Source organism: Electrona antarctica, assembly GCF_951216825.1.
Source record: "Electrona antarctica genome assembly, chromosome: 19".
In the NCBI taxonomy this organism is placed as follows: Eukaryota; Metazoa; Chordata; class Actinopteri; order Myctophiformes; family Myctophidae; genus Electrona; species Electrona antarctica.
The window spans coordinates 7,923,637-7,942,915 of NC_136800.1; the positions used below are offsets into that span (position 1 = coordinate 7,923,637).

General features: G+C 43.4%; 1 protein-coding gene across 2 annotated transcripts; it reads right to left on the reverse strand.

Annotated features, from left to right (window-relative positions):
- Nucleotides 1-10,281: 10,281 nt before the first annotated feature.
- LOC306912354 (uncharacterized protein) lies at nucleotides 10,282-18,373 on the reverse strand. 2 transcript variants are annotated; one of them, XM_079488507.1, is made up of 7 exons: nucleotides 17,252-18,373; nucleotides 16,892-17,212; nucleotides 16,260-16,361; nucleotides 16,022-16,126; nucleotides 15,277-15,387; nucleotides 14,695-14,818; nucleotides 10,282-13,045 (listed from the first exon to the last, which is right to left on the reverse strand). In XM_079488507.1, the coding sequence occupies exons 1-7, from the start codon at nucleotides 18,254-18,256 to the stop codon at nucleotides 11,145-11,147; spliced, it is 3,669 nt and encodes a 1,222-aa protein (XP_079344633.1). In that variant the 5' UTR covers nucleotides 18,257-18,373; the 3' UTR covers nucleotides 10,282-11,144. The 2 variants fall into 2 exon arrangements, with proteins under 2 accessions (XP_079344633.1, XP_079344632.1); XM_079488506.1 differs by having other exon boundaries at nucleotides 16,892-18,373.
- Nucleotides 18,374-19,279: the final 906 nt, after the last annotated feature.

Consider the following 19,279-nt stretch of genomic DNA (forward strand, 5'->3'; position numbering starts at 1 on the left):
ACCTGATGTTGTTTTTGTTGACACCAGTCACAAGGAAGTCCTAATTTTGGAGATAAAGATTCTAAGTACCAACCATTTGGAACATGGAATCATAACAAACCTTGGGTATCGATGTAGATTCGTCATACTGATATTTGGAAGCCTGGGCCATGTACATAAACTGACCACGAGTGGCCTAACAATAGCTGGCATGACAAAGGTGCAAAGCTAAACAACTTGTCAAATACTGCTCTGTTTCGGCTGTTATAGGCAGTTTGTCTGTGGGGAGGAGAAGGTGCCATGTGGATCATATAGGTGTCCACTGTCTATGAACTCTTAACCCCGTTATATTTGTTTCCCTGTAAAATTAATTGTAATTTGCCGAATCAAATAAAGAACAAGTGTGTGTGTGTGTGTGTGTGTGTGTGTGTGTGTGTGTGTGTGTGTGTGTGTGTGTGTGTGTGTGTGTGTGTGTGTGTGTGTGTGTGTGTGTGTGTGTGTGTGTGTTGCGTGTGTTGCGTGCGTGCATGCGTGCGTGCAGAATCATGACTGTGTGCTCACTGTGCTGGGACTACCAACAGTAGGTTTTTAAGCCACAATGCAAGTTTGTGTGTGTGAGCAGAGCAGTGTGCATTAGTGCACACACAGCTAAATCTAGCGTGGGAATTGAACTCTGATCGTGTACAAATTGAGATAACAGCGTTGGATTAACACAAGATTTTCCTGTGTAGATGTCCCTCCTGTAAGAGCAACTGAGCGGGCTTGCGCATCTTAATTGCTGACACAGCATCCCTCTGGTGAGGGAGGCTGTCTGCTAGTATTTATTTGCTCATCATTCAGGCAATACAATCCAACTACAGCAACACTGGTATTATATTATATATGTATAATATCTATACAGCATATTTCTGCAGACTCATGCTGCACATATGCACAAACATCCACCCAATAAATCCCCTTTTGTGTCTTATTTGAATTCTCAGCCACACAAACTGACTTTTATTGATTGGCTGATTTAATCTCACTGTTTACATGTCTGTCACTCTATTGCCTAATGTCTAGTCTCTGTCGTACGGCTAAGTATAAATGACCATACTGTAGGCCTAGCTTACCTTATACTCTTTCAATATACTGGAAGTGCCTCCTACTGTATATGCTGAACACGTTCTTCAATTAAAACCATCCGGGAAGCTCTTTGGCTCTTTAAAATTAATCACATAAAAAGAGATTTACGTTTTCTGTGTCCATGATATTTGGATACATACACCGAAATCTCTCCAAAATATCCTCCCACATTAAATTTTAAGATGCAATATTGAATGCCTCCCTTTTTACAGTTTTTACAATCCACTAGAAAAGTGCGTTCCTCTGAGCACAGACCCCCCCCCCCCCCCACCCCCCCCACCAACAGCTGTCTAGCATGAGACAGCATGCCCTGTATGGATGGAAGTGCTTTTGGTTCTGTGTTGTTATAAAGACATTTGTGATTGTGATTTGGAGGTGGAACACTGCGTTCATGATTGGTAGCAAATGGGGCCCTCACGCAAACCTTGAAAGAAACGTTTCTGGCACACCCAGTTCTTCCTTGGCCTACTGGGAGTGTGCGTGCGAAGTTTCACGCCAATCGGAAACTGTTCATGATTTGTGGCATTTTGTGCAAAGCGTGTCCTACCCCTTCCATAAACGTGGAAAGCCTGTCGTAGCCAAAATCCGACAGATACGTACGTCCTGATCACATCACTGCAGAGATATTGTATATGAGTTTGGGAAAAAAGTGTTTTTCAAAATGGTGGAAAAGACGTCCGGACTCATGGGAGCAAAAACATTATCCCCACCCCCGGCCGCTCCGGCCTGGCGGGTGTTAATAATGACAAAACAATCATATTGCAGTTTGCCGTCACTGAGTATTGTGAGTGAAATACCATTCGCTTTGCTTATACTGTACATGCTGCAGGCTTTTCTACATTAGGTTCTTGTAATATATTTTATATTTTGCCCCTTGATTTCAGCTAGGCCAGACATATTTGTCAACATTTAGGAAGCTGTCTGAAACACCTGTCCGTGCATGAAAAAACACCATCCCTTTGTCATTTGTAAATTGTAACGGTCAAGATTGCAATTCAGCAGTTCTTATAGCCCTAACTTGCGGTGCGAGTGCAACGTATTGTAATTTCAGCCTCGGGCCCGCTCAGAGCCTCTGGTCCCTGGCTGCTTTGTCATGTTGAACATAAGGCGCAGCAGACCTGCTGCAACAGAAGCTAATAATGTTGAGCAGCTGTATGGCAAGTGGGGACGCTGACAGCTGGAGCTCCAGCGCATTACCTGGTCTGCATGCAAATGGCCCTCTGGTGGAGCCCACTCAGCCCAGACATGGCTGCATTGCAGAGGGTGCAGGGTGGACAGTATATGTGGTACTTCCCCTGGCTTATGGCCAGATGGAACAGAATTCCCCCCAACGTACGTGCTCATCATACAGTCTGCATTAATGTGCAACGGCAGGTGCAAATTTGGGTTTAAGCTCACATGCACAGAAAGACATGGGTTACTGACATTTGAAGTACTAAAATACAAGTTATTTAAAGCTACTCATTTTATTTGCTTAAAAATCAGCCCTTTGTGTACTTTATGATGATTTTGTCATAAATCACGCTCTAAAACCGTCATTCGGTAATACAATACATAAAACATCGATTCTGAGAGGGTTTGTATATAGGCTATATGATGATACCATACAGGCAAACACTCCCAAATACACACGCTCTCAAATCACTGTGCCAGACAAGCCCTGCAGTAACAGCAAGGTACCAACGCAGAGCTCTGCTGGTACTGTACATTCCCTCATCCTTCCCTCTCTGTCTCCTAGTGTTCTGTTTTGCACCGTCTCTCTACGTTTAAGCCATTCTGGGCGGGAACGAACCCCTTTTGGTGTTTTAACTAAGCATTATGTTATACTTTAGCTATTGAAAAATAGCAGATCTACAAGCTCATAGCGCGCCACCGAGTGGCGCGCTACGAGCCTGTAGGTCTGCTATTTTTGAAGAATATCTTTTTTCAGAAGACTTTTTTTTTATTTCGACGGCAGGTCTAAATGGGTTAAGCACTGCTGTCCCAGAGAGTGCAATCGATACCAACCCTCCAAACAGACAGAACACGTCTCTGCTGCTGAGCCCACTGCAGCCCCGAGAACAGTACAAAAGCTCAGAGCTGGACCTATCAGTTCCTGATCTGCTCTGACTGATCTGATCTGTCCAGTATGTATAGGCTATAGGGCCTATAGCCACTATAGGCTACATTCCACATGGGCACAGTCAAAACAAATCCCTTGCCAGAGGTGCATTGATGTTTAGTCCACTGTCTGTCGAAACACGAGGATTAGGGAATTTGCTTACTGTGAAATTTGAAAGGACTTGCCCATAGACTCTTGCTGTGAAATCAGAAAGGACTTGCGCATAGACACTTACTGTGAAATCAGAATGGACTTGCCCATAGACTCTTACTGTGAAATCAGAAAGGATCAAAGGACTTGCCCATAGACTCTTACTGTGAAATCAGAATGGACTTGCCCATACACTCTTGCTGAGGATGACCTGGATGTTTGTTTGTAGCTCTAGTAGTCGTGTAAAGGTGTTTGCAAGGTCAAAAAGTCAGGGGATATCAGTTTTGGTTTTGTGGTCAAGGGGAAGTGCGTTTTCTATTGATTTGCTGGGCGGCAGCCACAGTGAACTCGGCTGAATCCACAATATTTGTAGATGTTTGACAACAATGAAGAAGATAGATATCAGCTCGGCTCTCTGTCTCTTATGCTGCATTCACATGGAATCAGGCAAGTGCTAGACGGCAAACGGCAAAATCTGCTGGACGGCACTGAACGATAGAAAGATTAAATATTTTAACATTGATGCCGTCTACCGTTGCCGGTTCTGGCTGCCGTGCCGTCCTGTTCTGTTTACCGTCCTGCTCCCGTCCACTAAAAAATACTTCCGGTTTGCCTGATCCCATGTGAATGCAGCATTAGGGTTGTAACTATTGATTAATTTCTATTTATATTATTTGCTAAAAAACTAAAAAGAATAACATTATAATAACACTCTAGTGTATGTACAAGCACACAACATCTGATCATTTCACTGTTTTACACAGTGGACCTTGCACCCCTAGTTTTTCTCTCTCTATCTCTAAAGCCCTATCATACTCCAGTTTTAGGTGATAAGGTGACCACCGAAAACTACAACATGACGTCACGCCACGGTGGTAAGTGACTCACAACAACACATCTCTCTGTTTTTACTAAGGTTGTCACCTAATCACCTAAAACTGGAGTTTGAATAGGACGTAACTCTCTCTCCATCTCCACAGCACACACAGGGAGTGAGGGAGATGCACACGCCGTCTAAGGGCACTTGCACTTACAGTAGCAGCACCAACTCATATACTCAGCACACACTTTTTGACCAGCACCAGCAGTATACTGCCTCTCTCCCTTTGAAACATCAGGCTGGCATCATTCCCACATGAACGCACACTCTGCAGCACAGGTTGTGCTGAAGTGTCCCGATCTCAATAAAACATGAGTGGACATATCAGAAAATAACTTTGCTGCGTCCAGGTGGAGCTCTAATGGTATTGTGCTAGCCTATGTGTTTTATGAACCGGGATCAGCACCTGACCAGAAAAAAATTATATATATATATATATATATATATATATATATAGTCAGACCCCTGTGAGAATCACAGTCAGTCTCCTATCCCCATGGTCTCTCCCTCTGCAACATTTTCACGAGGGGGACTCTGAGAAAATAATGTTTGTGGGAGAAAAGCCTCCCAAGCTTAAGTGTGATGATGCGCTTATACTGTAGGTCACGTTTACAGCAAGCGTGGCACAATGAAGGGCTGAGAGGAAGGGGAAGGCGGGTACCACTGAATGAAGGGCTGAGAGGAAGGGGAAGGCGGGTACCACTGAATGAAAAAGACAGTTCTGACGCTGCCAAAAGCCAATTACATTACACTGGTTGAGGGAGCTTCTGCATCAGGATCCTCTTTACATTCTAACAGTTTTCTGAAAAACCTGTTTCTATGTCAGTGGTTCTCAAACCTTTTCATGTCAAGGACCCGCAGAATTATATGTATTTGGCCACCGACCCCCATCTCAAAATATTTTGTATGGTATCACCAGTTGGTTTGGGAACCTAACTGTAAAATACAAATCTGAGATCCTTAGATTAGCCAAAATGACAGGGAAGATCATGGGTATGTCTACACCTCCGATCACCCCCCTGGTCATCTTTGAGCAGGCCACCATTGGACAGGTTAAGAACAGGGACAGGTTACTCCCATGTACTATACCCTGAGTATCGGCTAATGCCTTCAGGTAGGAGCATAGAGTATATAAAAGGATAGAGACTGAACTGGTGCGAAGCTCCGCCCCCCCAGCTATTCATGTCAGTGGAAGTTTCTCAGTGGCGTTTTGAAGCACAAGGAAGACTGCCGGAAGTACCGTCTCAGAACGTCTACTGCATTTGACCACCAAAATGTGGTGGTCAAATGCGGAAGTGCAACCGAGCGCTCAATGTTAAAGCCCAGCTGCACGGGGTTTCCCGGTCATGAATACACGGGTCCGCCTGTAGTCCCTCCTCCTACCACTAGGGCCCAGAGCTTCAACGTTGAATAGCCTCACTGGCCCCTTGGGTAGGAGGTACGAGGTCCATGCGTGCAAGTATAATAGGTACAAGCATTCCTTTGTCCCTCTGTCAATCACACTCCTTAAAGGACGACTTCACCACTTTTCAACATCTCTTCATATAATTGGTCCTCACTAATGTTCATGATAAAACACAACCATTTTTTTCTACTCAGTCTGTGTCTCATAGGAGGGCTGTGGGCAGTTCAGAGACCCATCCACCAGTGACATCATCGTTAGGCAGATTTTCTTTTTAAAACAAGATTTGTTATAAAATATATTAAGATTTTTTTTATCGTGAGACCGATGGCTTCCATTATCGCATTGCAACTTTTCAGGAAAAGAAAGCCTGCAGTTTCTATTAGCATGGATTCCCCATTGATGATGTCACTGGTGGACGGGTTTCTGACCTGCCAACAGCCCTCTTATGAGACACAGACTGAGTAGAAATAAAGTGTGGTATTTTATCATGAACATTAGTGAGGACCAATTATAGGAAGAGGAGTTGAAAAGTGGTGAAGTGGTCCTTTAACAGAGTCCTTGCAGAGGGCAGACAGGGTAGGGGTCGAAGGTTTTGAGGTGATGTTCTTCCTCTTTTGCACTAGGTATGGTGGTGTGTGGTTTTTGAGTGGTGTAAACCACTCCTACGACTGGCTTTGTTAGTTTACGTGTCTGTCTGTCTGTCTGTCTGTCTGTGCTCAAAAAATGAGCATGGTCGCTATGGTCACCCAGTTCACACGGGTGTGATTTCATTACGTCAGACCACAGCTGATCATTCTATATAAGACCTTACACCACTGTGGTTTTTTAATGTTGTACGGGTCACTGTGTGCCTTTGTTGTATTGTGTATTGTATTGTATTGTATTGTATTGTATTGTATCTGTATGCTGCAGGGCAGGTCCTTGGGGTCCAAGACAAATTTCTCCCTCGGGAGACAAAATAAAGAAACCTTGAACCTTGTTCCAGGGACCCCCATAAGCAAAGATTTTAGTTAAAATTTGTTCACTTTAAAAATATATATATTCAAAGATTTGCTAACATTTTCATGATTTTTTCCAAAACTAGAACGGTGCCAGTGGGGCCTCTACAGCGGTGCCCGTTGGTCACTGACCTACTTGGAACGATGCAAGTTGGAAATTAATGCCCCACCCAGATATTATGTCTGTCTCCCTTTTATGCCCATATATGGAGTTATTTGTAAGGCATGTCCAAAAATGGAGTGTTGTGGGGTCAGAACAGGCCAGCTCCATATATGGACGCTGGGCAGGGGCCTGGTCCAGAGTCCGGGCAGAGGCCTATTTGGGGAGGTTCTGGACAACCGTGGGTCCGACCGACTCGACACCGGGCACTGCACCCCCTGCTGTGGTGTGGAACGCGCGTGTCGAATTTGAAGTTGGTGGGGCTAACGGTTCTCGAGTAGACATACATACAGACAGAGGACTTGGTCCATTTATAGATACCTGTAGATAGAAGATAGATAGATAGATAGATAGATAGATAGATAGATAGATAGATAGATAGATAGATAGATAGATAGATAGATCTACAAGCTTGTAGTGCAGCACTCTGTGCTGCTTTATTCAATTGAAAGCCTAGCAGTGTGTTGTGAATTAATATTGCTTGATATGTGGTGGTAAGTTGTAAATATCTGCAACCAGTCTATGTTGCTGTGTGGCCTACTGAAGTAGGATCTTCAATACTTAACATCATATACTGTATACTTTGTCATACGATGAAGGGGGAGAACGATCAGCAACCTCACAATGCATATGCAATTTGTTGTGAGCCTTGTAGATCGATTAGAAAATTATGAAAAGTCTTGCATTTTTTTTTTATCTAAATATTTTCACCTATCATGACATGCCCAAACTAGGAACGCCAGGTTTAAAGTGAATGAAATAACCACCGAAAATAACGTCCCCCAGTATTATTAATGGTGAGTACTGATATCAGAGAAAGGCTATTTCTTGGCTGTATGCAGCTCCCATGGTGCACTGATCCTTACGGCCATTTCTGCTGACTGGCTTTACAGACTGAGAGCGCTTTCAGTGCTGCTGCTGCTGCAATCCTTGGACTGAATTCAATCAAAACTGCATTGCAGCTTTCAGCTGTCTGTCAACAATTAATGTTGTCCTATAGAGGGGTCACCTCTCCCAGCACAAGGATGCAATCATACCTGTACAGTATGTGTTTGAGCAGAGACTTTTTATTTTATTTTATTTTTTACACATAAGTTGTATTTGTTTGATGACATATTACAGTCGCCTCTCACCACTAATATGATAGTCATGAACAGGACTATCACTTGTAATGGAGTATTTTTACATTTCACTATTTGGTATTTACTTTAGTATAAACAAAGTACTGCATCAGGTGCTTATTTTGTTATGCAAATACCCCTTTCCTGGCACAGATTAGTGTCATATTATATTGATATCATGTTATCCTTGCACTCAATTTTGCACGTTTCAGCATTGAAACTGCAATACTTCACTGCCAGTCATGTTGCATTTGAGAGTAATCATTGCAGCTGGTCAGCAGCACTGTATCCACGCACACACGCACGCACGCACGCACAGTGGATGTTGAGTCCTGCATGATGAGCATAGTAGTGGTTGTGAGTTGGCAGTGTGCTTCGTGGGCTGTGAGAAGAACTCCTGCATGGGTGTAAAGTGGTTACATAACGCAGCACTACCTTCGCCTGAGACCACGAGATATTGGTGTTAACGTCTGCTGAGTCCCGAACGGGCCGGAGGGTAACAAAGCTCTTCAGCTGATATTAGGAATATATCTCACACATTCTGCAGTGTGGTCTCAAAGGTAGGGAAACACATAAGGGACAACTTCAGATATTTACATACTCTACAATAGGGTTAGCCAACAATGAGAGTTTCTTAAAAAATAAGAATTATAAGGAAATGGCTTAAAATGAGTGCTGAAAAAGCAGATGTCCGGCAGATGTCCGGTTATGAATCATGACATGATATACTTGCAATGCTTTGGGAGCCTCTCTACTTCTATTCACTGAAATGAAATGTACTATTGATATCCTTAGAGAAGTTAGAGAGCTTTGATGAGTTTACCTCCTTCCACTTCTGACACCACAAAGGCTTATAGTCCGTTGTGGAGTGGGAAATTTGGTATATTGTCTTTTTTATTGGCCTAAAATATTGTCTATATATTATACATTCATGAATCCACTTGCTGACCGGCTGTCAGAATTGAGCAATCAAAAATATCAAACTTGAATCCATTCCAAGCATTAGTTTTGCACAAAAAAACACTCCTTGGGCTAAAAACAGCCATAGCCACTTGCCCAAATGTGTCCAAAATGTGCTGACCTCATCACATTTGTGATCACGGCTATGGCCGTTTTTAGCCCAAGAAGTGTTTTTTGTGCAAAACTAATGCTTAGAATGGATTCGGAATCATGAAAACCCCATAGTTTGACATGTCAGATGCTACTTAAAGCATAAGGAAAGTTTGCCATTTTTGCTTTATATAGGATGTTAATGGCAGGGCCACATATAAACCAATATAAAATAAATTGCTCAATGCTGACAGCTGGTCAGCAAGTGGATCAAGTGGATTCATGAATGTATGTTGCCGGACGATTATATTTACTGGAGGTTTCCTGTATGTGAGGGTAGTGTGGGCAGATTTGCTGTTCAAACACATGATTTGTTGATGAAAATGCCAAATTGTACTGTTTTTCTACATTATTTCCACGACAAAAAAATAAAAATAAAAAGCCACATTGCTGCCTGTCACCCTCCATCAGCATGCCTGCAGCACTGTTTCTCAATTACGGTAGCAATCTACAGTAAATGGAAAAATCCCAAACAGCTAGACTTGAAAAGGCAGCCTATATGGTACTGAGATGTAGGTGAAACAGCTTTGATGCTTAACTCTGAGAGAGACTAAATATGACTTCAGTGGCAAATGAGACAATGTTGATCCTTTTTGATACATATAACAGACTGCAGTTCTTCTGTTACTAAGCAGGTATGGCTGCTGCTGAGGTCAATATGCATTCATTTCCAGTGCTTTCCTCTGTGTGATTGCATAGATCACATAGGCTCATGGAAATCACAATATGACTTCCTGAACATTGTGGAAGAAAATCTTGAAAGATGAAGAAAGATGTTTGATATAAAAATGGAGAGTTTGTGTTGGTGGGGTAGGAATGTTTGAGCTTCTCCCATGGAGCATTAGTGCCCTCTGGTGGAATAACACATTTACAACAGCACATGGATACCTATTGTTCTCCTTAGCCACAGTCCATGTAAAGACCATTGGATTACATTGCTAGCATTATGGTGGGAATTCATTGGATATTCTATATTCATTCTGAAGATATTATGTATGTTTTATGGACAGTAGATGGCAGAGAATGGGGTGATATGCAGGTTGCATGCAACTCATATTAAAAAACACATGAACCCTGGAATGGATGTCACAATAAAGTGGACTGCAATCTAGCAGACCGTGCACCTTGTTTTAAATTGACCAAATATTCATGGAGTTTAGTTTGACTCTATAGCTTATTCTCATTATTATGTAACAGTGTATGCTTCCTGTAACTTTGAAATGAAAGGCTTTGTGAAACAAGACTTTTTGTATTCAGATTTTATTTTACATTTATTTTGGGTGCATTTTAGCTCACAACAGACACATCTTTCTCATCTATCTATAAATGCACCAAGTCTCTGTGTGTGTGTACTCTTGTAATCCACGTAACTCGAGAACCGTTCGCCCCGACTTCAAATTCGACACACACGTTCCACACCACCACAGGGAGTGCAGTGCCCGGTGTCGAATCGGTCGGACCCATGGTTGTCCAGAACTACCCCAAAAAGGCCTGTGAACGGGCTCTGGACAGGGCCCCGCCCAGTGTCCATATATGGAGCTGGCTTGCTCTGACATTCTGACGTCTACATAGACTCCATATTTGGGCATACCTGACAAAGAACTCCATATATGGGCATAAAGGGACACAGACATAATATCTGGGTGGGGCATGCATTTCCAACTTGCATCGTTCCAAGTAGGCCAGTGCCTAACGGGCACCGCTGTAGAGGGCAGGCTCCAATGGGCACCGCTCTAGTATTTAATAATTTCTGCATTAAAAAAAAAGGCATAAACTACCCACACTGTTGACGTAACAAAAAGTCAAGATTTGAAGTGTTTATGCTATTTTTAAGCATGTTTTGTGCGTATAGTTTTTATACCATACAGCACAAAGGGTGTCACGTGGGCTTGTGTTACAGACGTTAAGGGTTCCCACACATCGATCTTTTCCAATGAATTTCCAAAAATCTTTTTGTCACATCCGGTACACATTAGGCTGCAATCACATAGCCTCGCGTTACTAATATACCACTGCGCTGCACTGTGTGGCATAGGCATATGCAATAGGGGCGGATGAAGTCTGGCTGTGCCAGGCTAGCAATCACGCAACCCGTTCAGAGAAAAACTACTTATGTTACATATTTTGTTTTGGAAAATGTGGGAACCCTGAACATTTTTTTTTCATGTTGTGCACCCGAAGGTGATATTGTCTTTTAAACGTCTTGTGACATCTTAAGCATTTATATGGCCTTTCCCCTGTATGGACCACCATAAAGTGACTCTTCAGTTCACAATTTAACGTAAAAGCTTTGCCGCAAACTTCACACACAAAGGGCCGCAGCCTGAGGTGCTTAGCTCGATGGTGAGACATCAAAACGCTCTGTCTTTTGTAACACACACCACAGTCTTCACACTTGAATGGTCGCCCTTCTGTATGCTGAACCATGTGTACCTTGAGTTGAGCTGCACTTGGCCAGCCCTTCCCACACGTATCACAGAGATATGGATATTTCCCAGTGTGTTTTTGTTGATGCCATTTGAGGTATAACATCCGATTGAACTTCTTCCCACATGTTGGACATGGGTACCCACTGGTGTGTATCACCATGTGTGCTCTCAGGCCATCTTTTCTGTTGAACTGTTTATCACAATAGGAGCAAATCCAGGGTTGTGGCTCTCTGTGGCTCTTCTGATGCAAATCTAAATGGGCCAAAGTCTTGAAGCTCTTCCTGCACGTTTCGCAGATGTAGTTACACACTTCCTTGTGCTTATTCAGCAGCTCAAGCTTTGTGAAACAGAGCATACAAGAGGAGCACTGGTACAGTTTCTGGTTTTGATGATGTCGCACCAGTTCACACAGCCTCCCGAAGGTTCTCTTACACAGAGGGCATGGGTATGAGCCTCTTGGTACTTTGTGTGATTGCCAGTAGTGTCTTTTCAGGACCAAGATTTGCACAAAGTTCTTGTCACACATGGTGCACATGATTCCACCAGGCTTTCTTTGGTGGTCCTCTGTGAGGTCTGCAGAGAATGTGGGCCTTCCATTCTCCTCTAGGTGCTTTTTGTGGGGTTGATCCGTGGACTGGAAATTACACGCAGCAATGACAAAATGATTTGGGTGGACCGAGTCCGCCCGCATCTTTCTTTGGGGCTCGTCAGGGTCTGACGAGGCTTGGGATGAAGAGCTTGACGAGAAGGCTCGCCGTTGATTCCTTTTAGATGAGCTGCCCGAGGATTTCTCCTGTGCAAAGTCAGTTTTTGTTTGTGGGTGTGGATTTGACGCCCTGCATTCATTTTCACAGTGTCGCTCACAGTCTTCATCGTGATCAAAGTCTTTCCCACAGGAACACGGGTAAGAGCTCTGTTCGGTGTGACCTCTCATATGCTTTGTCAAGTCATGGCAACTAGTAAAGCTCTCCCTACATATAGAGCATTTTTTGTTACGGCTGCTTCTTTTATACATTGGCTCCTCTGATGGCTCAGGAGATAATGAATGCTCAGGTAATGGATTCACTTGTTCAGTGGGTGAACACCCCTTGTCCTTTTCAAGAGGCTGGGATAAGGGATTGTGAGGTAAGGCTGCAGAACTCTTTAGATCTGTCTGTTTATCTATTTTATTCATGACAACACATGACTTCTGATGTTTGTCGAAGCTCTTCAGGTAAGTGAAGGTCTTGTCACAGCTGACTTTGTCTGATTCGATATCACTAGAATCATTTTGATCATGTTGAGGCTCTGCTTCAACAGAATGATCTGGAGCTTCATTTGAATCATGCCTCTCTTCACCTCCAACCACATTCCAAGTGGTCTCATGCCATTTCTCAACTGTTGTGGAATCGTCGTCAATAATTGGACATTGCCAACCTTCAGTGGCAGACATGGACCCAGAATTGACAGGTGTGTTACTTGTGCCAGTGTTCGCCTTCTGAAAGTGATGAGACAGGCTGGAAAGGATGCAGTCTTCACCAGATGATGCCTTCTGAAAGTGGTGAGACAGGCTGGAAAGGATGCAGTCTTCACCAGATGATGACAACCCTGGAATAATTTGAGAAAAATCCAACAATTACAGCCTGACCGATGCCAGATTTTTGGGTCTGATGCTAATCCATCCTGATTTGGGATCAGTCCAGACCAGTGATTATGGATGTTTTGACCGATATCATCTCATAAGCAAAAGATAATGTTAATAGAAATTATAAAATAACTTATTTTATTGAACCAGTTAAAAGGGAAATACCACTCATTTTCAACATTGAACAATGTAATTTATAAGAAATGTATATACCCTAGATTCAGCCCCTGAATTGCAAGCCATGGCAATTAAAAAATTCACACTCGTGTGAAATGAGAGGCGCTCACATCATCATACACATTCGGTGCTCATCCAATCAAATAGTTTCCGTGGTACAAACACACAAAGCTGGCCATAGGAGGGGCTAGGTGGCTAGCGACCCTCACAAATATGTTCTGGCTCTGGTCCATAGCATTAGAAGGACCAAAAAACATGAGTAAAACTAAAAACATCTATTGGTTGGGGGTGAAGCTTCAACGCTCATCCCAGAAACGGCTGCAGTGGGAAGGGCTTTCAGTCTGAATAATGAAGTGAAACTAAATGAAAATTCAGTGTCAGGCTTGCTGGAAAAATCAGACCGGTCTGAAGTGCCCCTTGTTGGTACTCTAAACATTGCCCCCTGTTGGGACATAGGGACATTGCTGTTCCTTGGAGTGGTTGCACCACTCAAAAATAAATACAATAAAAATAAAATAAAAGTCCCCACTACCCTTCTGTGTTGCCTAGTCTAGAACTGGAGAATTGAAAAACTAGAAGAAAATGTTATGGAGGGACTGGAGATAAGATCCAGTATAACTAAAAGACAAGTGATTTTATGCTTTGGTGCATGCTGAAAATAGCAGATCTGCCTTGCCTTGCACTCAAATTGAAAAATGCTGTACTGTTGTAGTTATGTCAAGCTGCTTTTCTGTTTACCTTTGTGTCTGTGTGTTTGTTATGTTTTTTCTTTAGTTTTTTGGGATTCATATTTATTTGATTTTTGTACATTCATTATTTGGTGGAAAGAAAGTGATGAACACTTATATATTATTGTGTATGGTGTATGCTTGCTTGCCTTGCTATCTTACACCAGGGCTCCACCGGGCGCGTCAGCGTCGCGTCTCCGTCAGGGAATGTTCCCTTTTTAATCAATGAAGGGTGGCTCCACTGCCCGCGTTGCGTTGACGGAGACGCGACGCGTGCATTAAAATTGAACCGGTGCGTTTTTTTACTTAACCCTGATGTCAACACACTCGCACTTCCCGTTGCAATCAGAACTGCAGCATCACTCCCGATCTTCCGCCGTAGTTTGAAAACCCACCTTTTCAGACTCCACCATGACCCATAGCACTACCCTACCCCCTTAGACAGCACTTTTTTAGACTTAGATAGCATTTGAAACAGACTTATAGCATGTCATGTAGACAGCACAATAACAGTACAGCATAGTATAATATATATGTATAGTGTCATTATATATAGATATGTTCTAGTTACGTTCTTAGCTTACGCATGTTTCTTGATAAATGCTGTTTATATATGTGATGTATTCCCATGCTTTTTGTTCTTGCTTAATGTAAGTCGCTCTGGATTAAGAGCGTCTGCTAAATGCCTAAATTGTAAATTGTAGTACCTTTAAGGACCAAATGCCCATGACGTTTATGATGCTGAATAAGTGTATTCAATGGCTGTGGCTGGTTCAGGAACTCCACACACTCCTTCAGGATAGAGGGGGAGAGGCTGAGCCAATCAGCTGTCTGTGAACACAACACATTAAATCAGATCTGAAAGCATGAGGCAGGCTTTGCATTTTTATCATTACTTTGACCGTGCAATGTCTTTTTTCAGCTATACGGTATCCAGTCTACTTCTATCACACCTTTGTGTGAGTAGGGTTACTGGCACAGTCGCCTCGGAAACCCAGATGTTTTTATTGGCACAGTGAGGCCTCATTCACACGTACCAAACACCAATCAAGCAATGTTTGGTCGTTTTTTTGGGCCACCACAATGCTTTTCCAATGGGAGTCACATGGTTTGATCAAACATTTGTGTTTGATCGCTGATTAATGATTGCTCCCCCCTCAAACAAAAATGTTTGGTCAAACCATGTGACTCCCATTGAAAATGAATTGGAGCAGCAATCAAAAAGCAATCAGGCATCACACACGGACCAAACATTTGTTGTGTAGGTGTGAACTAGGCCTCACACCTACCTGTTCAAGGTTTGGAACGGGCAACAGCTTCTGCAGACTGGAGAGGAATTTCATCATCAGAGCCTCCAGGGCCGAGTCATATTTGGGACCAAACACTGTTGGGAAAATGTTCTAAAGAGGAACAAAGAGAAAAGGTCCACATTCCATTCCACATTGAGTAGAGTAATAGAGCTCTTATAAAGGCCATATTTCAACTTTTTTCTTAAATGGATGCCCTAGTTTATCGTACAACAGTATCGCACTGCGCACATTGTGTATTTGTATTGTATGTAATGTTAAGAGGCTATCCTTTCAAGTTTCAATAAATTCTGACCAAATTCTGACCACAAAAGAAGCAAATGCAATGTTAGGTTGCATCCTCAGATAGCTTTTCTGCAAGAGCTATAATATGAGTGGAAGCAGACAGGTGTGCTAGAGGTTAGATATCGTCTGTACTCTGTAAGTAAAACAATTAAAAATAAAAATAAAAAAACATTAAAAAACAGCTTCAATCCCTACAACATCTATGCCATCAAAGTGTCCTAGAGCAAGAAAGTGACAGGTGGACTAAAAAGACACATGGAGGTGAGAAAATGTACAATAACAAAGAAAATAGTTAATGTTAGCTGTTGCTATTGGATTAGTCAAACATGATTCAAATAATACAAATATTAGCATCATTTAAAGCAGCATAGCATTTCAGTCATTGTACTACTGTTAGTATTATTTAGTACCGTATCTGAATATCTAAATGTATCATTCTGACCTGATAAAAAGCATCTCTTTGGCCTGGATGATCCACAAGAGAGTTAACAAGCTGAGAGAAGTTGGTCATCGATGTCCTGACCTCTAAATCAGAACTCTCTGATCTCTGAAAAAACAAACAAAGCAGAAATTAATATCACATCAGTGAATTTGAAAGAAATTAGTATAAATCCTCTGGGTCGATTTAAGTAAAATGTAAGTGTAAACTACGCTTTACTGTAGTACAATTCACCAGGGACCTCTTTATTGGTCTTTGTAATGTGGGTTTTTATTCTGGTCAAATGAGTCTGGACGGTGTGAGGGCTGGGTAATTCATCAGTTCTGCATAGCTCCAGCACCACCTGTTGACACAATTATAAACAGGTCAAATTCCTCTCTCCACAGAGTTATGGGGTCCTTTAAATTAAGTTTGATTGAGAACCTGGTCTGGTCTCAAACCTTTGGTCTAAGCATTAGTGTGACGTATATGTACCACGGCTCAGTATGGGTGTAAGCACACTTGGGCTTCCATGCGTGGCAGAAAGCCACTCGTGGCAGGCGTCTCTTCCTGGTTTTTAGACAGCTGGTGGATGGAAAGGAAGCTCCACCCACGCGGCAGAATGCCCCGACGGCCAGATTCCCGGAAACGATTGCCCCCGCTGCATTCTTCTGCGTGGGTGGAGCTTCATTGCCATCCACCAGCTGTCTAAAAACCAGGAAGAGATGACTGCTCTGAGCAGAAAATTGCCGCGCCTAGACGCCTAAGTGTGGAAACAGCTTTAGGCGTGGCAGTTTTCCGCTCGTGGCAGGCATCTCTTCCTGTTTTTTTAGCAAGTAGTAAGTAGCCTACTCATATAATGGACTATTGCCACCTGCATAAATGCTTAGTTACCCGTGCACGCAGGCCCATAACAAGCTGGGCTCCCTCCCTGTACGTCAACAGGTCGGGGACCGTTTCCAGCACGGTGCTAACAAACTCCTCCAGCATGCCATAGTGCATCACTGCTCCCTTCTTCACTATCTCCAGCAAAGCTGCAGACACGAGCTGCAGAGGCGGCACGATGAGGCGCAGAGAGGAGAGTGGAAGATGAACAAGGGGCGAGCTGGAGGTCGGAGTTGATGAATGTCTGGGACTGGGAGACGATTCTTCCAGGTTCCCATAAATCCCATTATCCTCCTCCTGGACCAGGCTCCCAGTCTGAGTCTCCTGGTCCTCCAGGCTCCCAGTCTGAGTCTCCTGGTCCTCCACTACCTCCAGGCTCCCAGTCTGAGTCTCCTGGTCCTCCACTACCTCCAGGCTCCCAGTCTGAGTCTCCTGGTCCTCCACTACCTCCAGGCTCCCAGTCTCGGTACCGGTGTCGAGGGGGCGCGTGGCAGGAGGTGACCCGCCACCCCAGATCTCTGAACACAGCTCAAAAAACAAGTACACATGGCCACCATGGCCCTTCTTACGCCCAGAGCCCACCGCTGCCCTGTATCTATTTCGGATGCTCTTTATCTTGGCGACGAGCTGGGCTTTTGATGTTATGGCGTTAAACACGTGAGGGAAATCCTCCCGGTTTGTTGTTGTCGGCTCCCTCGGATACTGTGCCACAAATTCGTCTATTATATCGCCATATTTGGAAAGGCAGGTCTCCCAGTCGACATTATCTCGCAGTTTGGTGGTCTTGTAGTTGAGTATGATCCGAAGCAGAAGTTCTACCTCGCTGTAAGTAAACACATTTCTTAGAAGGGGCGAGCTGGAGGTCGGAGTTGATGAACGTCTGGGACTGGGAGACGATTCTTCCAGGTTCCCATAAATCCTATTATCCTCCTCCTGGACCAGGCTCCCAGTCTGAGTCTCCTGGTCCTCCAGGCTCCCAGTCTCGGTACCGGTGTCGAGGGGGCGCGTGGCAGGAGGCGACCCGCCACCCCAGATCTCTGAACACAGCTCAAAAAACAAGTACACATGACGTCCATGGCTCTTCTTTTTACGCCCAGCGTCCACCGCTGCCCTGTATCTAGTTCGGATGTTCTTTATCTTGGCGATGAGCTGGGCTTTTGATGTTCTGGCGTTAAACACGTGAGGGAAATCCTCCCTGTTTGTTGTTGTCGGCTCCCTCGGATACTGTGCCACAAATTCGTCACAAATATCGTCATATCTATATTTGCAGGTCTCCCAGTCGACATTCTTCCGCAGTTTGATCTTCTTGTATTTGAGTATGATCCGAAGCAGAAGTTCTGCCTCGCTGTCAGTAAACACTGTGTAAACACGCATAATAGAAAAGTATTTTTTTTTTAGGAGAAATAATGGAGTCTCCCTAACCTCGCGTCGCCAGGATTTCCAGTGTTCCACCTCAGAAGTAGGCTACGCCTCCCCGACTTTCTTCAGCTGCTTTGCTTACGCTCTTTACGTCTGTACGCTCTGGCGCGGTGATGCCGTACGCACGGAATCATTCTTTATACAGACAGACCCAGAGTGACCACTAGATGGTAGCATTGCAACGGATACATTTCATAACCATCCATTAAAGATGTCAATGTTACTTTTTTCTTTCTTCTTTTTTCCCATACCATAACAAAAAATAGGTTCCTGTGTGTGTGTGAGTGAGTGAGTGAGTGAGTGAGTGAGTGAGTGAGTGAGTGAGTTCAATGCAACTTCAATGACAACAGATCAAGAGTGAAATTTGAGAGGCAGTCTTGGATGTGGCCAATTAAGCACTACAGTCACAGACACCAAATCGTAGCAGCTGCATCAGCAAATACTTGGATGCCAAAAATCTTTCTGTGGATAGATGATGCATTGCTTACATTGACAGTTTATAGTCTAGCTATGCTGCCTGAGCTGCAAGATTATGAAATTGCACTTGCAGAAATCATCTGAAGAAATGAAGGAATTAGCTATTTTGCATCTTAATTTAAAAGCATGTGTATATTGTGTGGCTAATACCAAGCCTATAACTTTTAACAGGTATTTTCATAGGCTGTCTCATAGTATTAGGCCTATTGTTATTTGTATGTGGGCTATAGCCTATATATTATTTGTATTTTCTCTCATTCACCACAGACCTTGTCAGATGTTCTCATTGTTTTAGCCAGAGCAACCTTTGCTTTGTTCTGTTCATCACTTCTAGGCTACATTGTCATACATGGATTTGTAGCCTACTAATTTACTCCACTAGCCTAAATGGTGGATAAATAATGATCTTGAAAAACCATGGGGCCTAACCATTCATTTAATAATGTTAGCCTCAATAAATAAATAGGCGGGCCTATGTTTTTGATTAGCTAACTTTAGCCT

Bases quoted from the DNA above. Each gene is read 5' to 3' on its own strand.
- LOC306912354 (XM_079488506.1), bottom strand. From the start codon at position 18,256: ATGCGTGTTTACACAGTGTTTACTGACAGCGAGGCAGAACTTCTGCTT. The intron at 16,127-16,259 runs GTCCCTGGTGAA...TTGTTTTTTCAG, and splicing joins TTACAAAGACCAATAAAGAG to AGATCAGAGAGTTCTGATTT. The intron at 15,388-16,021 runs GTCAGAATGATA...GTTCCTCTTTAG, and splicing joins AAAGAGATGCTTTTTATCAG to AACATTTTCCCAACAGTGTT.